Source organism: Sceloporus occidentalis, unplaced genomic scaffold, assembly GCF_023333645.1.
Source record: "Sceloporus occidentalis isolate IW3139 unplaced genomic scaffold, rSceOcc1.0.p SCAF_1, whole genome shotgun sequence".
Lineage (NCBI taxonomy): Eukaryota > Metazoa > Chordata > Lepidosauria > Squamata > Phrynosomatidae > Sceloporus > Sceloporus occidentalis.
The window spans coordinates 256033148-256059417 of NW_028316981.1; the positions used below are offsets into that span (position 1 = coordinate 256033148).

At 41.0% G+C, this 26270-nt stretch overlaps 1 protein-coding gene across 2 annotated transcripts; it reads right to left on the bottom strand.

The window, feature by feature from the left end:
- Positions 1 to 54: 54 nt before the first annotated feature.
- On the bottom strand, positions 55 to 17981 carry DCP2 (decapping mRNA 2). Of its 2 annotated transcripts, none has more exons than XM_089492201.1 (11): positions 17865 to 17981; positions 17495 to 17646; positions 17008 to 17135; positions 16589 to 16687; positions 13275 to 13427; positions 12132 to 12244; positions 11869 to 11979; positions 11204 to 11336; positions 10826 to 10927; positions 8797 to 8848; positions 55 to 6395 (listed from the first exon to the last, which is right to left on the bottom strand). In XM_089492201.1, the coding sequence occupies exons 1-11, from the start codon at positions 17915 to 17917 to the stop codon at positions 6238 to 6240; spliced, it is 1254 nt and encodes a 417-aa protein (XP_089348327.1). In that variant the 5' UTR covers positions 17918 to 17981; the 3' UTR covers positions 55 to 6237. The 2 variants fall into 2 exon arrangements, with proteins under 2 accessions (XP_089348327.1, XP_089348337.1); XM_089492211.1 differs by lacking the exon at positions 17865 to 17981 and adding an exon at positions 17788 to 17849.
- Positions 17982 to 26270: the final 8289 nt, after the last annotated feature.

A 26270-nucleotide genomic window follows, 5' to 3' on the forward strand; every position in this document is an offset into this window, starting at 1 on the left:
TGCCAAAATGGCCCTATCAATCTTTATGTATTTATATTTCTTGAATGCCTGCTTTTATAACAGAATTATTGTGTTATATTTATGTTTATTTATATCCCACCTTCCTCCCAGTACAAGGACTCATGTCAGCTTCCTAATTCGTGTTATTGTATACACAAAGCTGTGTGACTATTTCCAGACATCCCTCATTTTGTTTACCAAAAAAATTACACATGAAATTAACAATTTTAATGAAAAATGATAGAAGCATTACACATACATTCAGTACACTGCTCATGTGACAGACATTACCTTATCAAATTCTTCTCTCTGTCCTCGCATTTCATGGCTGCCAAATGCAATACCACAATATTTTATCAATACACTGTACAATTCTGAAAAATGCTTCATTGTTCTACTGAAGCCACAAGTCATAAAGGGGGCACATACGCAGCACATAACACCCAACATCCTCATGTACACCAGGGTTTATGTCCAACTGTATCTGTTTAGCCTACCTGCAATCTGGAGATCAAATAAAAATTATAAGGTGGTTTCTATGATGTTGAATAAAACATGGCAAGAAGCTGTAGACAGGATTACGTGTGCTGTACCATCTCCCCTACATATGCTGGCATTTCCTATTCAGGCATAATGCGTGAACAATACTTCCTTTGACAATGCAAACAAATATTGCTACCAGCCAAGGCAGTGCTCATTGCAACCTCCTTTACAATTATGGCCTAGTAGCAAAAATACACTTACCAGTTAAGAAAAGTAATCACATTTCATGTCATTTCAGTTATTCACAAGTTCAACATGCCTTAGCAGTAAGAATGTCTTTAAAAATACAGAAACAGTATTAATAAAAAAGAAAATTGCCAAATAACCACACATACATTAGAGAACCAGGCATCCAATGATTCTTTCAAAACCAATTTCAAACCATTTTAATTTACTCAAACAATGGGGAGAAAAACCAATACTTTCCTGACCTGTAACAAACAGAACAAGAAATACACATCAGAGAACTAGTCCACTGCTCCCTATCTCCTTCTGAGACCCAGCACATTTCTTCAAATTAGATTCATTACCTGAAGATTATCCTTGCCAATACCTATCCTTGTACCTTCCATAGAAGCTTACACAGATTTTTCTGGGTTTAAAGCTAAACCACATAACCCATTGCTTTCACACACTGTCCAATAATTCCAATACTCAAATGGGACCTCATTTATGAAGGCATCCTGGGTGATACTTTAAACTACTACCCGTATCCGAAACAAACCCTTTCTGCAGTCACATCATTCTTCAGAAACCATAATGTTTAAAAGAACAGATTTTGAGTTTTTAAATTAAAATTTATTCAAGCTAGAAACCATTTAAAATGTTTGTTATGCTACCTGAAAACAATAACACTGAAGAATAAACTACTTCGGCTAAGAACACACACTTGTTATCATATACTACAGATGTGTTATCTTGCTATAAAAGATAACACATTTAAATCCATTCTACAAATCAGGGATAGGGAACATGTGGTCTTGCAGATGATGCCTGACTGCAACTCTCATTATCCCTCAACAGTGCCTAAGTTAGCTAGAGATTATGGCAGTTGCAGCCAAATAACATCTGGAGGGCCACATGTTCCTCACACCTGCTCTGATGTATTGGCTGTTATAGAAAAGTTCTTTGTTGCAAAATACATACTTATTTCTTGATCTGATCCATACCACCGCAATTTCCCTTTTAATAATACTGGTCCACAGAAAAAATTTCACAATAGATTACACTGTAGTGTTATGCAGTGACGAAATTGAATGGTATTTTTTTAATTCATTTCAAAAGAAAAACCTAACACATAGTTACCTTTTCTAACTACAGTTCTTAGGCTTTATTTCTGAGACTCACTGGTGAGGTTATTTAAACCAGAGCAATCAAATGCCAGGAGGTGAATCTAAGAGCTTGTAAAATTCCTGTTTTTCTCTTGAATCAGCAGACACGCCACATATACCAGGATGCCCCTGCAACACCCCATTTTCAAAAAACAGATGTTTAATGTGTAGTATGGGATGCTGCTGCTTAAAGGGGGAGTGGCAGTCTTTGTGTACATGTAAGTCATTGTTGGATCCTGGCCACTGTCCTAATTAGCACAAAAATTAAACTTGTATTGATTTTAATTCATCAGGTCACTTGTTCTTTTCATGATTGTGAAGATATTAAAAAAGTACAATCTCATGCCCATTTTATTATTTTGATTCAGATAACCAACCTGGAAGCACAGTGAACATTTCACTGAAAGTGAGCATACAAGACACAGTGATCTATCAGTACTTACAACAGAGAACAGCGTTTTTAGCATATTTATCTTTCCCTTCTTGGAATAGACAGCTACATATTTTTAAAGGGCATACCTAGATTTTAGTAATAGATTGTTTTCCTGTAAGGATGCCTTCACAATGCACAGTGAATTAGTGTTACATGTTAGCACTCTAGCATAAGGGAGCAGAAGCAGAACAGATATTCACAATTAAATAGTAACACACACACACACACACGCACACGCAAATAAAAAAGAAAAACCTCTAACATGCTTAACATATACAGAAGGAAACATAAAATCTACACGGCCCAACAGGGAAAGGCGCAAACTCTTGGAACCAGAATTCAGAATAGTTTCTCTTCCCTGACAGGAAATGAAAACATGCTATGTCAAGTGGGGCAAAAATGGAAAAGAACAAGAGGCACTTGCATTATTAATTCCTCTTTCCAACAAATGCTAAGGCAACAACTAGTATTAAATTCCTGTTCCTAAACCTATCTGGCACCTCCTAATCTGTGACAATGACCAAGCTCTATCTACATGGTAGATAGTTGTACATAACCCACCAGATAAGCGACAGAGAGCCAACACACAAGAGATTCACCATGTGAACAATACACACATTGAGACTGAAAGTAACTTGTATAACAGGTGTGCACTAGTACTGAGTATACAGTTCTGCAACACAAGCTGCTGACATTGGCATTCACAGGATCAAATATCAAAGCTGCCTGTAATCTAGAAAACAAAAATTCAAACTGTGCTTCTGTCTCCTCTAATCTACTTTCTCAAAAGCTCAGGTAATGGATATAAAAGCTTTCAACCGCATGCAAGTCTAGAGAGAGAGAAAAAAACTCTTCATGAACTAAAAACAATATCCCTAACACAGCAGCCATATGTAGGAACATAGCAAAGCTTTTACTAAACAGAACACAAGTACATACACACACACACACATATATATATACAGACCTTGACTCAGAAGGTCAATATGCTCTCCTAAGAATTCTGTTTAAAGCCTTGTCTGCTGAACATTATTTCCCTCTGCAGTACAAATAACTGAACTCAAAAGGGTGAGATGACATAACTCATTTAGGAGCAGATGAGAGGTGGTCATGTCTCCCTCAACAAGCAGGCAAGATAAATACCCAATATTCAAACTGTAAGGTATTTCGATGAAGATCAAATCCATTCACAAATCATTTATTCTTATCCTTTAAAATGCCCATTTCAGAGAAACAAAATGTCATTACCATTACTGCATTTGGTTTTTCTTCACTGCTTTACAGCAATCTATATAAATCATATGCCTGAACTTTGGAATACAAAAGTATAAAACGATTAATTTAAACATTTTGCAAGCAAAATAAAACAAGACATGCCACCACAAACCCAAAAATTAAACCTGAAATGTTCACAGTGCAGGGCACCCAAGAACCCATATGACAATAAAATAAGGAACACAACTTTATGAAATATAGTACCTTGTGAAAGCAACAATTATTGCATATTTAGCATATTTTTGAAACCCACTTAAGTCTAGGTTAATAAAGCCATTATAGTCTTTCATAGCATCTGGAAAGTTCTCAATAAAGAAGCCAGATGCTATCTTTGCTAAAGAGATTAGTCTTTGCAAAAGGAGAATTACACTTTGTATAACCAGAAATTAGTGCAGAACTTCCATGCTCTTTAACACAAAGTGGGTTTCCCCTCCTCTGTGAGGCTTCAGCTTATATGGCTAGCTTAGCCATTTATTCATATAAGGGGATCCATTTCATAGTTTAGATTCACATAGGTGTGTCAATGTTCCTTTTACCTGTAACAAAAAGCAATAAAATAGCATTCCTACATACTGAAAGAAAACTGGCACAAGCAGCCTAAAAATCCAATTTTCAGTGAATAATAAGTTACCATAATAGGCACTTTTATTGCAAAGGAGAGGCAAACAGGTCTTCCTCAAGATGGTGAACACAGGAAGACCCATCACAAGCCCTTCTGTCTTTCTCTTGACAACTCATCAAAACCAATAAACTTACTACCTTGAATAAATACTGGATGTGCTGGGAAAACATAATCATTAGGTTGAGTTTACAATCCACCATTTAAAAAATTGTCTGTAATTAAAACTTAATTTATTTGGAAGGTAATTTGATCCTCTTTTCCAATTGTGAAGAAGAGACACACAATTTAATAGTTGTATATATGAACTCCACTGTACAATTTTTTTAGCAAAGGAAAGCATTAAATTATATGGTATTTGCAAGAAAACATGCTGTATGTACTTCATGGACAATACACAAAAAATATAAAAGGTCTACTCATTTCCCCAATTTAAAACTTCAAGCCCATCTGGGGTAATGTTAGTAATCTCAAAATTTCAATATACGCTGTCAATAAACTGCCAAAGTCTTTACTTGTCATGCAGGGCAGTAAAAACAGGGAAATTAATCAGTAGCTCTGTAGGCAAGTTACATTTGCCTACACACGTGCCTTCAGTATAGCCAAAGCAGTATTTTAAATCCAGTATTCCTGCATTCCTTGCTGCTATTCTTTTTCACAGGCTAAATTCTTCACATTTCATGCATTTTTGCAGCTTCATGCATTTTTTACAACTACTGTGACACTGAGCTCATTATTAAATCAGACAGATATATTAGCAAAATACTGTAGGAAATGTGAACAATTAACAAGTCTAATTAACAGTGCAATCATGTCCTCTGGTGCTGCCTGCTAAAAAGGGTTAGGATGGAGCAGAGGTGTCCCTCTGCCAACAGAGGAGCGCCACAGGCAGAAGCAAATGGTGTCAGGGCCCAAAAGCAACATTCCAGAGACATTGGATCCATTGGGTTCAAATCCACTTTTCCCCAACCTTGGGTATAATTCCCCTTTCCTTTGCTTTCAGGGGTGAAATTTAAAATAGACGGGCCTTCCACACCGGTGAAAAACCTGGCAAAGCTGCTCAAATGCACCTTCTGCTATGACTGATGCATCCCAGCAGGGACTGCAATGTGGTGGTAGATCTACTGCCCCTTCCCACTCCCACTTAGGATTACAAGTTGTTAAATGTCATGCATTTAGTTCTCTCTTTGCAGATTCTAAAATTTGTTAGCTTACATTCCATATGTCTAAATCATCTCCACATTTTATATGTCTGAATTATCTCCACAAATCCATTTTTCCATGTTGCATCTTCACAGCAGTTGCAGTTTTTCCAGTTGATTAGACATTTCAATGGGGGAAAACAGCTATATTAATATAAGGAAACCAAATTACCCATACCTGTATACCATTAGCACATCTCACTGGAGCTGGAAAAGCGATTATTGAGCAGAATTCTGCTTTTCAAGATGTTAATGAAATTTTAAAAACATGGCTTTATAAAAGGTTCCAATATAAAGGAAGAAATTTGTTTCAAAAGCCAGGAGACCCAAGAAATAATGATGCGGAATTCTCAAAACAGAAGTTTGCCTTTTCGCATACAGTCAGAAAAGGTCGAATTATAATTACAGTACAGAACATTGATATAGAGGTTTCACATGAATTTCCACCCTTTTGTGAAATCAAATACGAAAGATTTACTATCCATCAGAGGAAATATATATATGTAAAAGGTGAGTACATCCCTAAGGCTAAAATACGTCTGAAATCTAAACATAGAGTAAAAACAAACAAATGAAAAAAATGCCCTGTAATGCATAGTTCAGAACTAGCGAATGAAACACTGGGAATCATTTTTGCAGGTAAAAGCTATACGGTATTTAAAGTGCAATACTGTGTGGTGTCGCTCCCATGTTGCAATGAGAACAAAGCCTCCCAGCCCATCACTAGGTCCCTGCATTGTTTTAAAACCTGAGAAAGGGTAAAGGCTGGATTTAAGAAATCCACTCGACTGCTTCATACCAGGTCGCTGGCAGACTTGTGCAATTGAATAAGCATCAGAGGTCAAAACTTTTCATTATAGCATCATGATCAAACTTGAAGCTCAGAAATGCTTCTGAAGAGAAAGTGAATTTGCAATGGCCGTTGCATGTCAGTGATTGTCCACGTTCTAGGAGCTGATCTTCATTCACACAGCACATGTCATAGGTTGTTTCTACATTTAAAAGATAAACAAACCATCAGCTAAATTGTTTTTTTAAAAATCTGCTTTTCACATTATAAGGACATTAAAAAGATCTTTCAGTCTACTCAACTGCTAGTCTAAACTAGAATAAACCTTCTTAATCCAAAAGAAATGTCTGCTTTTACTACATGATCTCCTCTACAAGATAGGTTCCATAGAGATTTTGGAATGTGCTCATCTGCTAAGCACCACCCAACTGGAAAGCTCATATCACTAGCTTTAAACAACTTTGTTAGGCAACACCAGTACCCCAAATCTTTGACCATGGTTCAGGTTTTGTAACAGTATCTCTCCCACCAAAATACAAAGGTGTTTGTAGAACCTTCTAGCTAGGTAAGTTACCATTCCATGTTGCAGACATGCTGACTGAGATTCTAGGAATTGTAGTGCCACACATCTGTAGAGTGCCCAGTTGAGGGAAGCTGACCTTCCTCTAGTTATTAAATCCCTATAACCCAACAGATCTGTTGCTCTTTTCCTCAAATGCAGGATGATAAACAATTGCTTAATCTCCAATTACTAATGCATATATAAAATCAGTATGTTTCAAAACATGATTGGTAAGCAAAAAGTAAAATTTCTATAATGGGAAAAGGTGGCTTAAACCAGCTATGATATCACCAGAGGATACAGGCCCAAGATTAATTCTTGGCCTTATAAACCATGGTTTACACACCTGGCTGAATCTGGCTGTCTCATTGATTGATTGATTGAAATTTTATTTCTATACCGCCGTTCCTGCGATCACGGCGGTTTACAAGCAATACAAATATAATACAATACAGATTAAAAACAAACATCCCAATAAACACCCCGATTAAAACCAGCATAACTATTAAAATCCATATAAAATCAATCAACATTACTAGAGAGTTAAAAAATCCAATGCAATACAATGCGACAATACAACAATACTACACACAATACATGGGGGAAACAGTCAGGACATGTGGGAGAAAGCTTGACGGAATAAATGAGTCTTCAGGTTCTTCTTGAACGACTCCAGGGAGGGGGCTGAGCGGAGCTCTTCAGGGAGGGCGTTCCAAGATTGCGGGGCTGCCACAGAAAATGCCCTTTGCGCCGTTAGTACATATTTTGTCTTGGGAACACTCAAAAGATGTTTCCCCCCCTGACCTGAGTGTGCGGGGCGGATTGTATGGGGAGACGCGGTCCTCCAAGTACTCTGGGCCCAAGCCATTTAGGGCTTTATAGGTAACGACCAACACCTTGTATTGGGCCCGGAAGCGGATTGGCAGCCAATGCAGATCTTTCAATATCGGTGTTATGTGGCTGGCCCTGGAGCTACCAGTGACCAGCCTAGCAGCCATATTTTGAACCAACTGCAGCTTCCGAGCTTGGTACAAGGGTTGCCCCATGTAGAGCGCGTTGCAGAAATCAAGTCGAGAGGTTACCAGTGCATGCACCACTGTTTCAAGGTCCCCCCGGTCGAGGTAGGGACGCAGCTGGCGTATCAGCCGAAGCTGATAACAGGTGCTCCTGTCGCATCCACCTGAGAAGTCAGGTGAAGGGACGAGTCAAGGAGCACCCCCAAACTGCGAACTGAGTCCTTTACGGGGAGTGTGACCCCGTTCAGGACTGGTGGACAAACCTCCTTCCCAGGATCAGGAGAACCTATCACAAGTACTTCCGTTTTCTCTGGATTCAGGCTGAGTCTGTTTTCCCTCATCCAGTCCATTACCGACTCCAGACAGGCATTGAGCGGAGAGATGCCATCCCTAGTCACTGCATCAGTCGGAGATACAGAGAAGACTATTTGGGTGTCATCAGCGTACTGATAACACCGCGCCCCATATCTCCGGATGATCTCTCCCAGCGGCTTCATGTAAATGTTAAATAGCATAGGGGACAAGATCGCTACCTGAGGGACCCCAGATGTCAGGGCCCTCTTATCGGAGCGACAGTCCCCCAGCTCCACCATCTGGAATCTACCCGAGAGGTAGGAACGGAACCACTGCAGAGCAGTGCCCCCGATACCCAACTCTCCCAGGCGATCCAGAAGGATACCATGGTCGATGGTATCGAAGGCCGCGGAGATGTCCAAGAGCACTAACAGGGACACGCTACCCCTGTCCATGCCCAGACGGAGATCATCGACTAAGGCGACCATGGCAGTCTCAACCCCATAGCCCGCCCGGAAGCCGGTTTGAAATGGATCTAGATAATCCGTATCCTCCAAGACCCTCTGCAGCTGGGAGGCAACCGCCCTCTCGATCACCTTCCCTAAAAATGGCAGCAGTGACACAGGCCGATAATTGTTTCGAATGACAATATGCCCTAAAACTAACCAGTCCAAAACTACTTTTAGAAATGATTATACTTGAAAACAAATCAGTAATATCAATACACTTGCCTGCTTCAAAATTATCTTGTAGTCTTCTTGGATTTAACTTCTTTTCACATTTCTAATAAATAAAATAATTACATTATAAAACTCTCAAAAACAGTAATAGATACATAATCCAATCATTCTGAAGGATAAGGCCTCAGTTATTTCAAGTGAAGAGTTAACTATAGAGTCAATTTATTTCTCATTTTTAAAAATGGGGAAAGTGGCTCACTTTAGCTACATCAAGCCCTAATAAGGCATCTTCACTGCATATGAATTTAAGGAGGCAGGACTGAAAGCCAGAGCAGCCAATATGGCACTTTAACATAAGATAGTCTCTCAACAGCTTTGTTCCTTTTTGAGACAAAAGCCTCCACTTAAGGCTGAGGCCGCAACAGCCTCATATAGTGCGCCCTTGCCCCCCCCCCCCCGCATAAGGCAAATAGCGCACATACTCGAGCCCCATTGGATATATATGGGTCTCGTGCATGATGCATGGCATGCGGTGCCATGGGCGCACACGCCATTCAGTCTCCCGTCGCACGGCTTTCAGAATAATCTGAAAGCTGTGTAAAAGGCGTTCGCGTATGATGCGACACTGTACTTACTTTTCATAATCACATCCTCAAAGCATTATCAGTTCTTTCCACAAAACAGTTCTACAAAACCCTGCTGACTCTTCTTCCCTACTGTCACACCACACATGCCACAGCTCCATTTTTATCATACATACATAGACGTAGGACAGCTCAGTCTCTGATACGTGTCAGTTTCATGTACATTCACCTCAAAGTTCATTCCACTCCACTTCTGTGTCTTATTTACGGTTTTAATTAACATTAAAATCATTTTTAAATATATATTTATGAATGTACCTTAGAAAAAATGTGTTTCTAAATATATTATCTCTGAAAGGGGGAGTTTCTAAATGTACTCTATCCTAAATACACATTTTAACATATGTGTTTTGAGGCAAGGGGAAAAATCAAGAACTGTGAGATATGAGACAGTTGCATTCTGATCCACACAGTCACTGGTGGGAAAAGGTAGATGCGGTATAAGTAACTCAAAATGAGAACTAGTTGAAATCTTCAGGCATCCGTATGCAACTTAGTCCACTCTTCCTTTCACGCTCAGTCTGACTCACAAGGCTGATTATCAAGGATAACCTATGTTTCCAGAAACTTTACTGTGGGGCCTCACAAACCACATTGTGCTCCCATGTCCTACCAGACATAAGACAGCTGTTTTTTTTTTAATTCTCTGAAAGCCCCTCAAAATAAAAAGATGCTTTCCCCTGCTCCCTCCTGCATCCTCTTAAGACTTCCTTTCCCCTCTCATCCAGCCTGTGAACCCCTTTGGATCGCTTGGTTTTGAGATTCCATAAATCACTGCCTCCTCTAAGCTCTATTAGGTTGTCCCATGCAGCTGGAAGAGATAATAGTAAAAGTACACTGAATGCATATGTACACTGTGCACAGATCACAAAAACTGACCTGCAGCAACTCATGCCACAACCCTTCCTCAATTGCTTTTCTTCCCTGCCTCCTTTCCTAGCCAGTCCAGCCACAAGCTCTTCCGTAACAAACAGGTTATGTTTTTCCTACCCACCCACCCCTTTTGTTTTTCAACAGCAGCCTAACAAGGGCAAGGGCAAAATCATACAATGAGCTGCTGGACAGCCACCACAGGCTGGTCTCCTCACAGGTATCTAGACCTACTCAAAGAAAGTCAAATGAGCACCTGCCACCTCTTTCCTTTCAAGCCCACACATCAGTGGAAGAATCCTCAAGTACATGAGTAAATACACCACCACTGACAGCCAGCAGGCCAAGACAAATGTTCATCTGCTCACAGCTTAAGTTGAATAAACTATTCCAGAGTCAGGTTTGCAGCCAGTACAGTCAAAAGGAATTTCCCAACATTGGTACTGGGAAGAGAACTCCCAGCTTGTAGTTCCAATGAATAATGTAGTAATCGTGATGCAAGAAATACTAAGATCCTACAACATTTCTGAACATTTACAATCCTCATTTACTTTTGCATATCTTACCAGAGTTTGGCTCTGTTTAGCTGGCTGACTATGAACTCCATTTATTCTCTTCTTTTGATTAGGTGTGTCTTGGTATTGTTTTCTACCATTGCCGCGTGTGTTCTGAGCAAACCACGACAGACAGAAAAAGGAATAGAAGTTATTGTTCCAAGACTGCAAGCTGTATGTGTAATTGCATCTAATTATATTCAGTTTAAGACAAAACTGTATTTAAGATGCACAAAAATGCATTTGTGTTTTCAGCAGTTTATACATCCCTATTAAAAATGCCTCCCCTATTTCAAAGGTATGAACTTGAAAAGTTCAAAAAGTTATAAAATATTTAACATACATGACTAGTTTCACAATGACCATGAAATATTTATAACAAAAACTCACCTTCAGTTTTAAAGTATCAGACATCTCAAAATGATTGTTATATGGCTTCTGTTGCTGTAATTGCCTGTGCTTTGTCCACTGGTCTCCTGAAGAACTATCTATGAACACCTGCTGGCTATAATGGAGCTTGGATCTAATCCATGAAAAAAATGATTTTGTTCAGAAAATGTTAACAAAAGTTTATTATGATCACATAGCAAGCTACAGGATAAACAGTTTTAATGAGATTAGTGCTGCCGACTATTCATTATATGTTAGATTTTTCACAGATACTGCAAAATGGCAATCACTGTTGACATCAGGTCCAATGTCAGTCTATTCAATTTCTTTGCTTATCACTGGCACAAAGTAACATGGAACAAGACAGTGACAAGGATAAAATAACCTGCTTAGACAGCAGGTAACTGCATTTAAAAGTCTAAATGAGCTTTTTCAGTGTTACAGGCTTCCCTTAAAGGCATAAAGCACTGCCCTAATTATGAAACAGTGGAACAATATTTCTGTCCTTATATTTTAAAAGTCGGGATAATGCCCCAATTCCAGACAACAGACCAAATTATACTTTTATGTAGCTAAAACAATTTGTTGCTTATTTAACATTAAAACATTTTGCTATTATATGGCTACTTCCTTATTTCCCCAATGATGTATGGAGTCTCTGCTACCTCATTTTTTCTGCATTTGGTTTAGGTGGTGTGCTGCTACTGGTAGATGAGAATCCATTGTCACTATCTGAAGAATCACCATACCGTCGAGCAAGCCAGTCTCTCAGCAGTCTGTGAAGAAGTTAAAATGACATTAACAATAGCGAGCTTGTTCAAGTAAGATCTAGACTAAAAGAAAATAATAACGATAACAACAACATCAACAATCCTCAGTATGGAAGCAAAATAAAAACAACTCAATTTTAACCTCATCCTGAACACACCTGATGAAGGGAATGGCCATAAAAAACTTGTTAGGTGCCAATCCCAGCTTGGACTTCGGGGTCATGTCATTTCTATGGCAAGGTAATTTGTCAATTGAGAACCATTCAATGTTCTGAAACACAGAAAAAAGATTGCTTAATACTTCCCAGAAACAATTGATTATAATAATAATCTGTAGCAACTTTGCACTTACTCAGAAAGCAGAGCACTGGTTTGAAACCATTTTGCCATTACAAGAATAGTGACATTGACTAATTTATTTATGTGTCATACCCACCCACAAGTAGAAACATCAGGACTACCATTCACAGCTATGGTCCTTACTCCCTGAGAACACTAAACAAATATTACAATGATTCAAACAAATGCTAAGTCCTTCTTACTGCACTACAAATACCATCAAAACAGTTCTCTTTTATAGTACAGCTCCACTGTGGAGGATGCTGCTTGCTCTCAGAAAGCTTCATGAATACAGGAGTACTGTTGGTTGTGTTTTCATCGGTGGTAGGGATCTTAAGAGGACATGTTCAAGAAAAACTGGAGGCAAAACTAAACCCAAAGCCCACTCATTCTACCATGGGTACCTAGACAGGGTTCCATAATTACAACATCCTGAAAGTGGTGTAATTTATTTCTCTCCCACTGAGTCTGACAGGATAAAAAACATCTTTTAATGTGATGAAAATAATTTATAGGAAGAATAATCTGCACTAATTTTAAAGCTACTCATGGAACAAAACATATGTCTAAAACATTTTTGCCAATAGACTAAAGACCAATGGAAACAAACCAACTCCCACAGTTCCACAGTGGATGTTCCTTACACTTCAAGTACTTAGAACTGGGATGGCCAAAGGATAAAATAAGACATAAAAGTTATGAGTCTCATGAGAAAATAGTATGCATTTTTTTCTGTTCCAGAATGGATGCTTTCATTTGCATCTAATAACAGACAAATGAGGGGGCAGCAGGCTTGCACTGCATAATTACAAATCAGAAGCAAATTATTCTAAAGAAGAAAGTGCTGCTTTATCTCCTTACTACTTTTGGCCATGCTTTAATACTTTAAAAGTACTTTAGTATTTTTTAGTAATTTTAATACCTGAAAATTAATTCAAAAAAATGAAAAATGAACCATTTACCCGAATCTCTCTCCTTGTTTTGGGATTAAATTTAGTGTCCTTTGGAATTCCTGGAATGATGTACAAACGGGCTAGCTGATCATTGATTCGTAATTCAATGTAGTCATCTTTATTGATATAATCCTTTATATCAAAACCAGTCTCTTCAAATACCTGAAAACAGACCAGAGTAAATGTTTGTCATTTATATTTTAACTGGTTTGCAGTTAAACTTCCAGTTCGAAGCAATGAAAAATCTGATGAACACCTTCTAATTTTTTCTGTAATATGCGAATGACAATATGAGGCCTTCACTACAGTTTTAGGAGAGTGAAAATCTATGAAAAAGCAAATACAGCGCGCCCGCTTCATACGCAGGTGTGCTTTACACGGACTTGAGTTTATGCGCTCAAGCTGCGGGGTGCGCGCAGGGTGGAAGGGGTGGTGCGTCCCATTCAATTGAATGGGTGTGCGCGCCCATTGCGCCCCGCATGCCACCGCACTGCCGCGCCGCCGTGCACGAGCCCCATTGTTTCCAATGGGGCTTGAGCATAGGCGGAATTCGCCTTACGTGGAGGGATCCGGAATGGATCCCCGCGTAAGGCGAGGGCCAACTGTATACATTTCAGAACCACAGTGGGCCCATGGCATTAGCTGGGATTTGGTTCCAAGACACTATGTGGATAACAAAATGCTTGGATGCTCACATCCAATTACCATACAATGCTGTAGTAAAATGGTGTCCCTGGCAAAATCAAGGTTTGCTTTTGGGATTTTTAAAAATATTTTCAAGCTGTGGATGGTTGAATCTGTGGATGCAAAATCAAGGGATAAGGAGGGCCTACTGTACCAACAACATTCAACAAACACTATAATAGCAACCTTTGAGAAATGGCCCCTAGCCAATCGATTTTGGAATCCAGGGATACCAGCATGGGTACATTCCAGTTTTCTGCCCTACAGTCACTGTACTGCAGTGGAGGAAGAGAAATGAATGAATGCAAATGAAAAATGCCATTCTTGGAAGTACTTCACAGTGCAAACAATTCACACAAGCATTCACTGCAAGAGGGTGGGATTGAGGAAAGACCCTTGCAAGGGAATCATAGAATCACAGAAGAAAGGGTATTCACAGTTTAATGGCATGCTGAGCATGACTGAAAAAGGATTGAAAGAGGAGTTTATACACTTGCTGTGGAAGTGAATATTTTATATCCTTCCATCATTTCAACTGCCAGGCAGCCAATGGAGAGACAAAGAAAGCAGCAGAGCAAAATAGTTTCAGATACAAATTCACTTGAGTGGTATCGTTCTCTATTTCTGCGTATAATACCTTTATTGCAAGCATTTCTGTTTTAGGTGCGTGTGTGTGCGTTTGTGTCTGTTACACTTTGAAGTCTAAAGTACTTTACATTTTAAATTGTGCACTTCCCAACAGTGTTTCAATAAAATAGTTTAGAAAAGAGTGATGCTTCCAGCTTCCAAAGTCTATTTGTTTGAATTATCCACAAATATCAACATTCTCTGGGTTCTGTCCTGGGCCCAGTGCTGTTCAACATCTTTATCAATGATTTGGATGAAAGAATTGGGGGCATACTTATCAAATTTGCAGATAACACCAAATTAGGAGGATTAGCTAATATCAAAATTAAAAATGACCTTAATATATTAGAAAACTGGGCCAAAGCTAACAAAATGAATTTCAACACGGAGAAATGCAAATGTAGAGCAGAAAAATGAAATGCACAGATATAGGATGGGTGACAGCTGGCTTAAGGAGACTATGTGTGAAAGGGATCTGGGAGTCCAAGTAGACCACAAATTGAACATGAGTCAACAGTGTGATGCGGCAGCTAACAAGGCCAATGCGATTTTGGGCTGCATTGATAGAAGTATAGTGTCTAGATCAAGGGAAGTAATAGTCCCACTCTATTCTGCTTTAGTCAGGCCCCACCTGGAATATTGTGTCCAGTTCTGGGCACCATAATTTTAAAAGGACGTTGAGAAACTGGAGCGTGTCCAAAGAAGGGCGACCAAAATGGTGAAGGGTCTGGAAACCATGCCCTATAAGAAATGACTAAGGGAGCTGGGGATGTTTAGCCTGGAGAAAAGAAGGTTAAGAGGTGATATGATAGCCCTGTTTAAATACTTGAAGGGATGTCACATTGAGGAGGGAGCTGGCTTGTTTTCTGCTGCTCCAGAGACTAGGACCTGGAGCAATGGATGCAAGCTCCAGGAAAAGAGATTGCACCTCAACATTAGGAGGAACTTCCTGACAGTAAGGGCTGTTCGAAAGTGGAACAAACTCCCTCAGAATGTAGTGGAGTCTCCTTCCCTGGAGGTCTTTAAACAGAGGCTGGATGACCATCTGTTGGAGATGTTTTGATTGAGATTTCCTGCATGGCAGAATGAGGTTGGACTGGATGGCCCTTGTGGTCTCTTCCAACTCTATGGTTATATGGTTCATGGATGGTATTCAAGGAAATCCCAGGGCTCCATGGAAACACTGAGTGAGTCCTCAGTAACATCAAGACCAACAGACAAACTTCCCTAAAAGACAGATTGCCCACAGTTAACCTCCTTTGCAGATATAAAAGCAGGAGAGGGCTGGATTTGTTTTAAGTCACATTCAAGCAGAACAACAGGGGAACCCAGAAGGTTTCACCAGTGAGTGACCTACAGACAGATTGGATTCCAGCATGCACCTCTCAAAATCCAGTGGCCAAAAGCTCAAGGTGGAAGGACTGTGTTGAAGACATGATGCCTGCAAGCCACTGCTGTACATAAACCATACTTGCCAAAGAAACATGGATATAGATAATTTACTGTATATAGTATGTCATTCAACATTGCTGACTTCAAGACAAGAACTGTAACCTACTTATTCCAGTGAAAAGGTGGAAAGATTTCAACACAAATAATAGTGTCTCTAAATTTTATAACTCCTGCAGCTTTGAATACTAGTGTCACATAATATTTCATCATATGCAGTGCAATTGTACACATATCCATACAGAGTTAAGTCCAACTGAGTTTGAAGGGACTTGCTCTTAAGTGTACACAAAATTGCAGCCATGAGAAATTGCTGAATCCACCTTGTTGTCTGTCCCTCACAGTACTACTGAAAGGAAGTAGCAGGAAAGCTATGTCCTGGTTTGTTGTTCACCAGATTTACAGAAACACCCCAATTTTATTATAGCTGCCCAAACTTGCCCAATGTGCAAGACTGAGCAAAAACATGTCACTATGCTTATACACATAAGTCTGGCATATTTCAAATGATGTGCAGAATAACATCACAGAGAAATCAGTTCCGACAACATAAGAAAAATCACCTCTCTAGCAGCACAGTCATGTGGAGCCTCTTCTTTATTCACTTTTCCTTTTGGAAATCCCCAGCCAGACTTGGCTAAATATCCCTGAACCAGCAGCACCTGCAAAATGTAAACCACCATTTAAAGATATGATTAAGTGCTGAGGAAGACAAGGATGAAGCCAACACATTCTAGTTCATAAGAGGCGGCTGAAACTCCTTGGTTCCTTATCCCCAGCCATTTCTACCGTAACGGAAGAAAAGATTTCAATAAACAAGGTACCTTTCACTCTTGTGAAATTAGTATTTGCACATGAAAGTAACTTTTGCAGCCTTTGAGATATCCACACTTAAAGAGATTTGCCATAAAAGTTAACATCTAATAAACCGTTTGTTCTATCCTGTCAGGCTTTTTTCCCTTCGGATCAGGTTCTGACTCACATTCTCAAGGCTTTCATCAAGAATGATGGCGCCGTAGGTGGGCACTCCCATTTTATACTCCTTCCATTCGTCTAAAACCTTCTGTACATCTTCCCCTTGAGGCAATAAGAAAGGGCAGTGGCTGAACAGTACAGAGAGTCAAGGAAACGTGCTCCATGGAAGAAGCGTCTTATTACGTTTCATGATGTACAACATTTCAGTTTAATGTCTCTTTTCTTTACTTGTGTTATCAGGAAAAAGAACGTGAGAAGCCGCTTGCATGGCCGTCTCCTCCGGAAGCTGCGCTGCCCCACGCAGTGTCTGTAGCTGCTTCTGCCCCAAGCACCATCCCATCCCCAGAAGCCTTTGACCTTAGAGGGCAGCTGGCTGCATGCAAAGACAGGCAACCCCTTCCCCTCAGAGACCCCCACCAGAGCCAGTGCTTCAGAGGCCCAGGGATCTGCGATGGAAGAGGGGATATCAATACACTTTCACTTGGAAAGGATATCAGCCTTGGCGAAGTCTCTTATCCCGCACTGAGGCAGTCCTGGTGTGTTCTGCATGTAGAAGTCCAGGTAGAACCAATGGGCCAGCTCGATCTGGAAGCAGACCCGGATGGCGTTGTCTCGCTCCTCGCTGGGGATGTGCAGAATGAACCGGCTGTGGAAGAAGACAGGGAGAACGGTGTTAGACCTTCAATGGGAAGAGGGCTTTGTATGGCTCCGCTCTGGGCCCCACAACAAACTCCAACTCCCAGAATTCCATAGCCAAGAGCCTGCTAGAGTTAAAGCGCTTCCAAACCGGGTTATTTCTCCAGTGTGGACGCATCCGTTCATGTTCCAAACTGACCAATGGCGCCTCCTCCTCCTCCTCCTCACCTGCAAAGGTCGTCCAAGACGCCGCTGGGGATCTCGGCCCGCTTCGTTTCCATGGCGACGCAGCCCCTCTCATCGCTTATGCCCCAGGTTCAGAGAGAGACTGGGCCCAAGCGCCGACTAAGGGGGGTTAGGGGCGGGGCCTCTTTAAAGCCACACCCCTTCCCGGACAAACAAACAGGCCAATCGGAGGAGAGCCTCGCGCCGCCAGCCCAGCCAATCACAGCCGGGAGGGATTGTGGTCCAATCCGGTGGCCGCTAGGGAGGGGCGGGGCGTGTTCAGCGCGAAGCGAAAGTAACCGCCTTCTTCGCTCGAGCCCCATTTTGAGGGAGGGAGGGAGGGAGGGAGGGGCGGTGGGCGTGAGGGGCTTCTGATGTTGTTTTCTAAAATGGCGGATGCCTAGAGTTGTTCTGTCAGTGTCTCACACACACACCCTCCATCGCCCTCCCCCATTTCACAACACACACAGTCCTCCTTATCCAATAATATCCAAACAAGGATACCTTTATGGGACCAACCTAAATGCACAAATTATATATTGTGAGAGCTTCAGAAGTCACACTGGCTTCTTCTTCACCAGGCAAACAGGAGAAAGAAATCGAAGCTGTTCCTCACAGGCTTCTTCCTCCAACAAAGGGAAAGCCATTTTTAGATTCTTAGCCTCGTCTGTCAGGGAGCCCTGGTGTCCCACCACCACAGTACAAATCCCAGAATCCCATAGCATTGACCCATGGGAGTTAAAGCGGTGCCAGATGGCTTTATTTCTGCAGTGTGGCAGCAGCCATGGCCAGAGAGACTCTCTTAAAAACCTGGGGCTCCCCCCCCTCTCTCACAGGCACACAACTCCAGCACAATGGATCCAGTTTAACTGCCATAGTTGTATCCTGTGGGATCCTAGAATTTGCAGACTGAGATGATGCTGAAGCTGCTTGGCTCAGAATGCTAAACAGAGAGAGATCAGGTGTCCTCCTTTTCCAGACATGTCCTACATTTCTTCTGTCCAGGAGAAATTCCAAAACGTCCTCCGTTCAGAGCTCCTGGGCCTTTATGAATTGTGTGGGGAATGTAGTTTCAGGTGTAATTTGTGATACAAGCAACACCTTTTAAAGTCCCTTCTTCTGCTAGGATGCTAAAGGTACAGGGCCCCTTTTCTCTTTCTCATCTGCAGCCATGCTGCTGTATAGCATTGGGTGTGCCTAAGGCCCTTGGTTTTATTCGTAAACCAGGATATGGCTTGAAACAGTTTGTTGTTTACTGTCCAGTCAGTTTTAAACTGATGGTTGCCCTTTGAATGAGAAGTTTCCAAGCACCCCAGTTATAAAGTGTCCTCTTCTAGTCTTGCAAATTCAGGGCTACGATTTCTCTTGTTGGATCAATCCAAAACAGGGTCTTCCTCTTTTCCTACGGCTTTTTCCTGCCATTGTTGTCTTTTCCAGTGTGTCATGACAGCTCACAATACGTTCAGAATAGCTTGATTTGCTGTAGACAGATTTGTTCTCAGCTTACTTGTCTTTCTGGCAGTCCTCTGTATTGCTAGTCCTCCCGTTCCATAATTCAACTTGGTTTATATTTTTCCTTTCAGCTTTCTTCACTGTTGGACTTTCACAGCCATAGGCAGAAACTGAAAATACTATGGCACAGATACTTTTGGCTTTGGTATTTAATATTATTTTATATCTTTACATTTGAGAAGCTTATCTTGTGCTGTCATAGCTGCCTTTCCAAGTTCTAGTCTTCTGATTTCTTGACTACAGTCTCCATTTTGATTAATGGCTTCGCCAAGGTATAGGAAATCTTTTAACTATTTTGGTGCCTTCATCACCCACTTTAAAGCTATGTAAATCATAAACATCCTAGTTCATTTCAAAACAAGAAATCTTCTTTGGTGCTCTGTGAAATCTTTCACAATCTTGACTTATAAGAACCACATCCCCATTTAAAACAAAGGTTTGCCTTGCAGCCAGTTTTTCTTTTCTCTGAGTGGCTCTACTTAAAAATCCACACCTGTTAATGGCTTGAGAAGCTGCTATTTCAGAAATACTCCTGGCTGTGGTTTATCCTGCAACTAAAGTTAGCAGCACTGCCTCGTCTTTTAACATAACATTTTATTCCACCTTTCACTAACTGGATATATAATGTCTAGGGGCCTAACAGACAGGCCAAATTAAAGCTGTTATGGGTCACTTTGGAGCCATGCTGTTTAAATGCTGCATGCGTCCTAAAAGGCCAGAAGCCATGCCAAAGCCACACTACAATCCTAAGGACTGGAGCGTAGCTTTGGTGCAGCTTCTGGCCTCTTAAGATGTGTGTATCATTTAAAGAGCATACTCCAAAGTGACTCAAAGCAGCTTTATTTTGGCCTGTCTGTTCGGGTCCTAGGTTTATCTAAACTGCAATGGGACTTTCCAATAAGAAACTTTACGTAGTCCAATATTCAACAGCCAGCCCCATTGAGCTGAAGAGAAAATGCTTGTTGGTGAGCATGCTTAGAATTGGAAACCAGAAGCCCGTTTGTTCACTGTGCTGGTATAACTATTCTGGCATAGCAGCAGCAGGAAGAAAACAGCTGTAGGCTCAGCAACCATGAAGTATGAGATTGGAGGACTTGGTGGCTCAAGCCAGCAGGTTATGTCTGCTTCCCCTCAGGAAATTGATAGTATAGTGCACCAACAGGATTCTGACCTATGCATGCAACTGTAACCCCACAGGTTGGCAAGTAAGCCCCATTTAACATGACAAGTGTTTATTGTGAATTGGCATGCATACGATTACACTGCAAAACTCTATGTAAAAAAAAAGGAACAGACAAAAAATCTGGACCAATATGAAGATCTCAAAACACGGACAGGTTCATAAGGGTTCATAAGAATACAATCCTTCAAATAACCTGGACCTGAGTCGTAAGAAGGATAAGCATCAGTGCTATTGTTACAGGAAGACCTCTTCTTTGCTCTGTCTCTCCTAGCAACAAAATATAATTTTATGTGTATTAACCGGTTGTTGCAGAAAGATCTCTTAATTCTCATTGCTATGTTTTAAATACTTTAAAACTGTTTTAAATTAGTGCTTTTTTAAAAAACAGGCTAGTTTGTTCAGTTTAAAAACTGTTTTATTACAATGATTTTTTTTTACACTTATGTTGTTTGTGCTGTGAGCTATTTTGGGTCCAATACTGGGAGATTAAGAGAAAGACATGACATACATTAAGTACTGTATATATATTTACTATATATTAATTACTCTCCAAGTCATACAGGCTGAGTATCCCTTTCAGGAATTCTGAAATCCAAAATACTCCAAAATCCCTAATTGTCCACATGGTGCCTGAGATAGTGGCATCTGTTTTCTGATGGTTCCATGTACACACACTTTGTTTCATGCACAAATTACTGAAAACATTGTGTATAAAATTACCTTCAGGCTATGTTTATGAGGTGTATATCAAACATAAATAAATTTCACGTTTATACTTGAATCCATCCCCAAGATATCTCATTATGAATATGAAATATTCCAAAATTCAAAAAAGGCCTAAATCCAATGCACTTCTGGCCCCAAGCATTTCAGATAAAGGAGACTCAATCTGCACAAGTAAGTCACACATTAAAGCATGTTTCGGCATGCAAGGGGGTCTTGCAGCATCTTTGAGACTAACACGCTTTGACCATTTCAGCCAGCAGAGGGTGGTCTGCTCTTTCTTAATAATCAGACAATGCCATGCAATCTTCTTTCTTCCTCCATAACAAGAGAGACAGGTTTCATACTGCATTTGAAATAAGACAAATGTTTTGGCAGCTGCAAATTCTATCATTTACACTGTATTTCTGGAAGAGAAGTTGCAATCAAGTCTTTTTTTTTTTTACTCAGTTATTAAAGATACAGAGGCTCTATGACTTGTGATTTAGGATATGGTAATAAGTCTTTCAAATGTTCTCTTTTATATAAACCATATTTTCCACACTACTTAATTAGAAGTTACTGAAATTTAAAAAAACAAACAAACAAAAAGGAACTACAATTAAAATATTTGAAGTGAATAGGTCAGAAACCTCACAGCCTTGTAGTCATCTGAGCAGGGAGTACTGTACAACAAAGACTACTCATTGAATATACAGAGCTTACTCCTAGCAGATGAAAATATTATTTCAGTCTCTGTATAGTCTAACAAAATACCGGGAGGGGGGGGAGAAACTCTAGGAGAAACCTGACAGTTAATTGAATGACACTGAATACCCATCTCCTAACAGATTCTTTTCTTTGGCCTGTTAGTGAGATCAAGAAACACTCACAAGTCAGTAGACGTACTGTACCAGGAATAAAGACAGGGGAAGTGTTTTCCAGAACAATGGATTGAAATTTGGGTCTGCCAGACTTTTTTGACAGGATGCCTTGGCCTTTGGAGAGAAGAATGCTGGACCTGATCCTCTCCCCTCCTCACCATTCCCTTCTCCTTTTGTCGTGTCTTTTTAGATTGTAAGCCTGAAGGCAGGGAACCGTCTATTATCACCTCTGTTGTAAGCCACCCAGATTCCCAGTGATTGGGCGGCATATAAATAAATCCTATTATTATTATTATTATTATTATTATTAATCAGCATGTGACACCTAGAAATTCAACAGCTAAAAACTTTTGCTATCATAGGAAAGCCAGTATTTATATTGGTCACTGTTATAGTTGTAGCCTCTTTTCTTCCAGTGAGCTCAAGGCAGAATATTTGATTCTCTTCCTCCATATTTGATCTTCACAGCCATCATATGAGGTAGGTCAGATTAAGTGAGAGAGGAAAAAAAGAACAACTGGTCCATGGTCATACCTTGAGTTTCAAGAGTGGTTGGGAACCTGAACCTGGATTTCCCAAGTTCCCAATCCAGCACTGCAACTCCCATACCATACTAAATGTCATAATATGTTTTACTGTCAGCTATTTTGCACATGCCACTTAGGCCTCTGAGAAGAAACAAGAAGGCACAGTGTGTAAATGGAGGGCAGTGTTGGCTATCTAAAACTGAAACAATCAAGGTGCATTACAGACCGCCTAAAAGCAGCGGTCTACCGGTGCTGCTGGTTGCTCCGCGAGGGAGCCACAGCAGCCAAACCACGCGGCTCCCACGCAGAGCAAAAAAGAAGCCCCAAAATGGTGCTTCTTCCTGCGGCGCAGTTATGACGCCGCGAAGCGCCAATGGCGCACTTGCGACTTCATAAGCGACGTGCGACGTGCGGACACTATGCGTCCGGAACGTAATAATGGCGGCGCCTGTGTGTATAGGGCGCCGCCATTATTACGCCCCCGTCATGTGCTAGGGGTGAGGCCGGTGTGGACGCTAGGTCCCCAGCCAACCCCTAGCACGTGATGGGGGCGCCTCAAGAGCCTGTCTGTAACGGGCCCATGATATTCTATAATGGGACATTCAGACTACCTTTTACCCCGGATCAGGAACCGAATTATGCATGTGAAGTTCATATTTGCCCCGAATCTCCCACAAGAGAATCCAAGGCTTCCACACCCGTTTCAGGGCAAATTCCCCTTAGCGCGGGTCATTTGGAATCGGGTAAAAGCTCTATCCTTTGAAAAAAACCAGGTTCGGCGAATATGAACTTGCCCCTGATCATGATCGGAGCAAGTTCAGGGGAGGGATTTAGGTCAGAGGGAGGGCAGTGGGCAGAACAGTCTCTCCCCTTCATGGGGCAGAGGAGGAGGAGGGAACTGGAGGAAGGATGCAAAAAGGGCAATTGGGGTGATAGGATGCAAAGGGCAATGGGGTGACTGACAGGGGATGCAAAGGGCAGTCAGAGGGAGGGCAGAGGGGGTGAAATGGAGAAATGGTGCCTAGAGTGACGGAAGATGAGGAGGAGGATGAAGGAGCCGGGGGGGGGGGAGAAGGGGCCATGGAGGGCATCTTGGAGGAGAAGGAAGGAGCAGGACGAAGGGTCAATTCAGGGCAGGTCAAAGGGAGGGCACCGAATGGAGCAAGCTTCCCTCTCGCACCAGGCAGCTTTCTCTTTTTATTTTTATTATTTTTGACAGACTATGCGCATGTTTTTTGCTACAGGTAGATAGATATATAGATAGAATGTGGCTGCTTGCCTGTTCACTTTTCCTTTCATTTCATTGCTTCCAGCAGCAGGGCACTTTGCAGGAGGCTTTTTTTTTCTTTGCCAATGCTACAATGCAAATGTTACAAATGTTTCTTTTTCCAATTTGGCAGATTGATACAGAATGCTTTTGCTACTGTCTCTAAGGAATTCAGGGGTAGTTGAGGGAAAGCAAAGGATGCATGGCATCCTTTTCTGGTATTCTGAGATGATTAATTAATTAATTAATTATTACATGTGTATGAGGCACTCTGGGGTGGCAAGGAGGGAAGATGCAGGATGCAGAGATGGCATTAGATTGCATTTTGGGGTTGAAAACGGGGCCAAGGGAAGATCCATAACCTGCAGTGACTCAAATACCCACAACACACACACACACATAGGAGGTTTTTAAATTTGACAAAATATGCGCATATTGGCGCCTGTTTTTTTTTAAAGGATTGGGGGAAAGGGGGAAATCACCCATCCGGTGGCCCAATCGCTGTAAGAAACGTCACCCTTGACGACAGCAGAAGAGAATTTGATTGACAGCAAAGGAGCCTTTTTTAAAACCAGTTCAGCAAATGAGAACTCTTCATGGAGCTGCATGGCATTCAGGGTTAAATTACCCTGAGATAAATAGTTGGCACTTGCTTCCAGAGAGATTCGGGGGGAGGGCATCCAGATCTACCCAGTTCCATCCAGCGCAAATAGCTCAGTATGAATGGGACCAATCAATACCTAACTTTGGTTGTGTCTACACTGCAAAATTAATGCAGTCTGACACTATTTTAAATGCGATGGATCAATGCTATAGAATTCTGGGATTTGTAATATTTAGCCTTCTATGCCAGAGCTCTGGTGCCAGAACAAACTACAAATCACAAGATTCCATAGGATGGTGCCACGACAGTTAAAGAGGTGTCAAACTGTATTAATTCTGTAGTGTGGCAGCAGCCCTGGTTAGTAACAAACAGCTTCACAACAAAAGAGTGTTTATTTGAAACAAATAACTCCACAAACTACACATTTTTTTCTGAAAAGCACTCACTAGCAACTGATCTTTTTAGTACTTATTTTATCTGCTTACTTTCCTCCTTCAATATGAAATCTTTCAAAGTGTAAGATATTAGTGTGATATTCACTAGTCCTTGTTTCAGTAATCTAAATCTTGGTTACTTGGATCTCTTAATTCCCTATGGCAGTGGTGAGCAAATTTCAGCTACAGTGGACCCTTGTTATACCCTAGGAGATTGGTTCCAAGATCCCCCGTGTATAACAAAATCCGTGTATGCACAAGTCCCATTAAATATGACATAGCAAAATGGTGTCCCTTATAAAAAATGGAAAATCAAGGTTTGAGATTTGAAATGTATACTTTTTTTACATTTTCAAACTGGGGATGCTTGAATCCGTGTATAAAAAATCCACATATAAGAAGGGCTGACTGTATATAGGAATCACTTTGTTTTATTAATTAGCATTCTGAGTTCCACCAGTTTCAGCCTGGTGCAAAAAAACCCAAAAAAACCCCTTGCATCTGGAAATCAAGATTTCAAAGACAGGAATTAGTTTTGAGTATCAAACTCAAAGTAGCTTGCTTGTGACTCTTTCTGTAAAAGTCTGCATTTACTCAAGTTCAAGTTTTCTTCATTTGTTACTTCCTTTAGTCTTGGAGGGCTCTCTCTCTCTCTCTCTCATTCTTTCTATCTTTTTTACCTATCTTCCTCCTTTTTTCTGGGGAGGAGATTTTGTTTAAAAATTGTTAAAAATTGGAAATATGAAACCTCTGTAGATCTATAGCAAATCACCCAGATATCTACCAGCAGATCCAGATTTGTCTTCAGCCTACCCTTGTCCTGGCCTTGTTGCATCATTTATTGAATGCCTGGCAACTGAGAGTGGGATTTATTGTTATATTTTGTAATTAAATGTTGTTAAAATCACATATATTCTGGCCCAACTAAGGTTCTTCCCCAACCAGCTGCTGAAGCAATCAATTAACCACTATCCCCCATATTACAAGCCGTGCAGCTACCCATACAACCTACTTCTGCACCGTGGCTAGCAAGAGAAGCACCTGGAGCTTCAGAGATGAAGGCTTCAGCCCTACCATCAGAGGAGGCAGGAAGAAATGTGGCATCCTCGAGGACAGGGAAAGAAGGGTGAAAACAATTAACACTAAGATGGTGAAGATGGTAGTAGCAGCCTCTGAGAGAGTGGTGGTGTTCAGTAGAGGAGGAGAGGCCGAGTGTACTTTTAATGTCTTTCTCCCCGGGGTCGTCAGAGTCATGACACTGCGGAGAGGGAACTAGGAAACTTGCCATGCCATGGC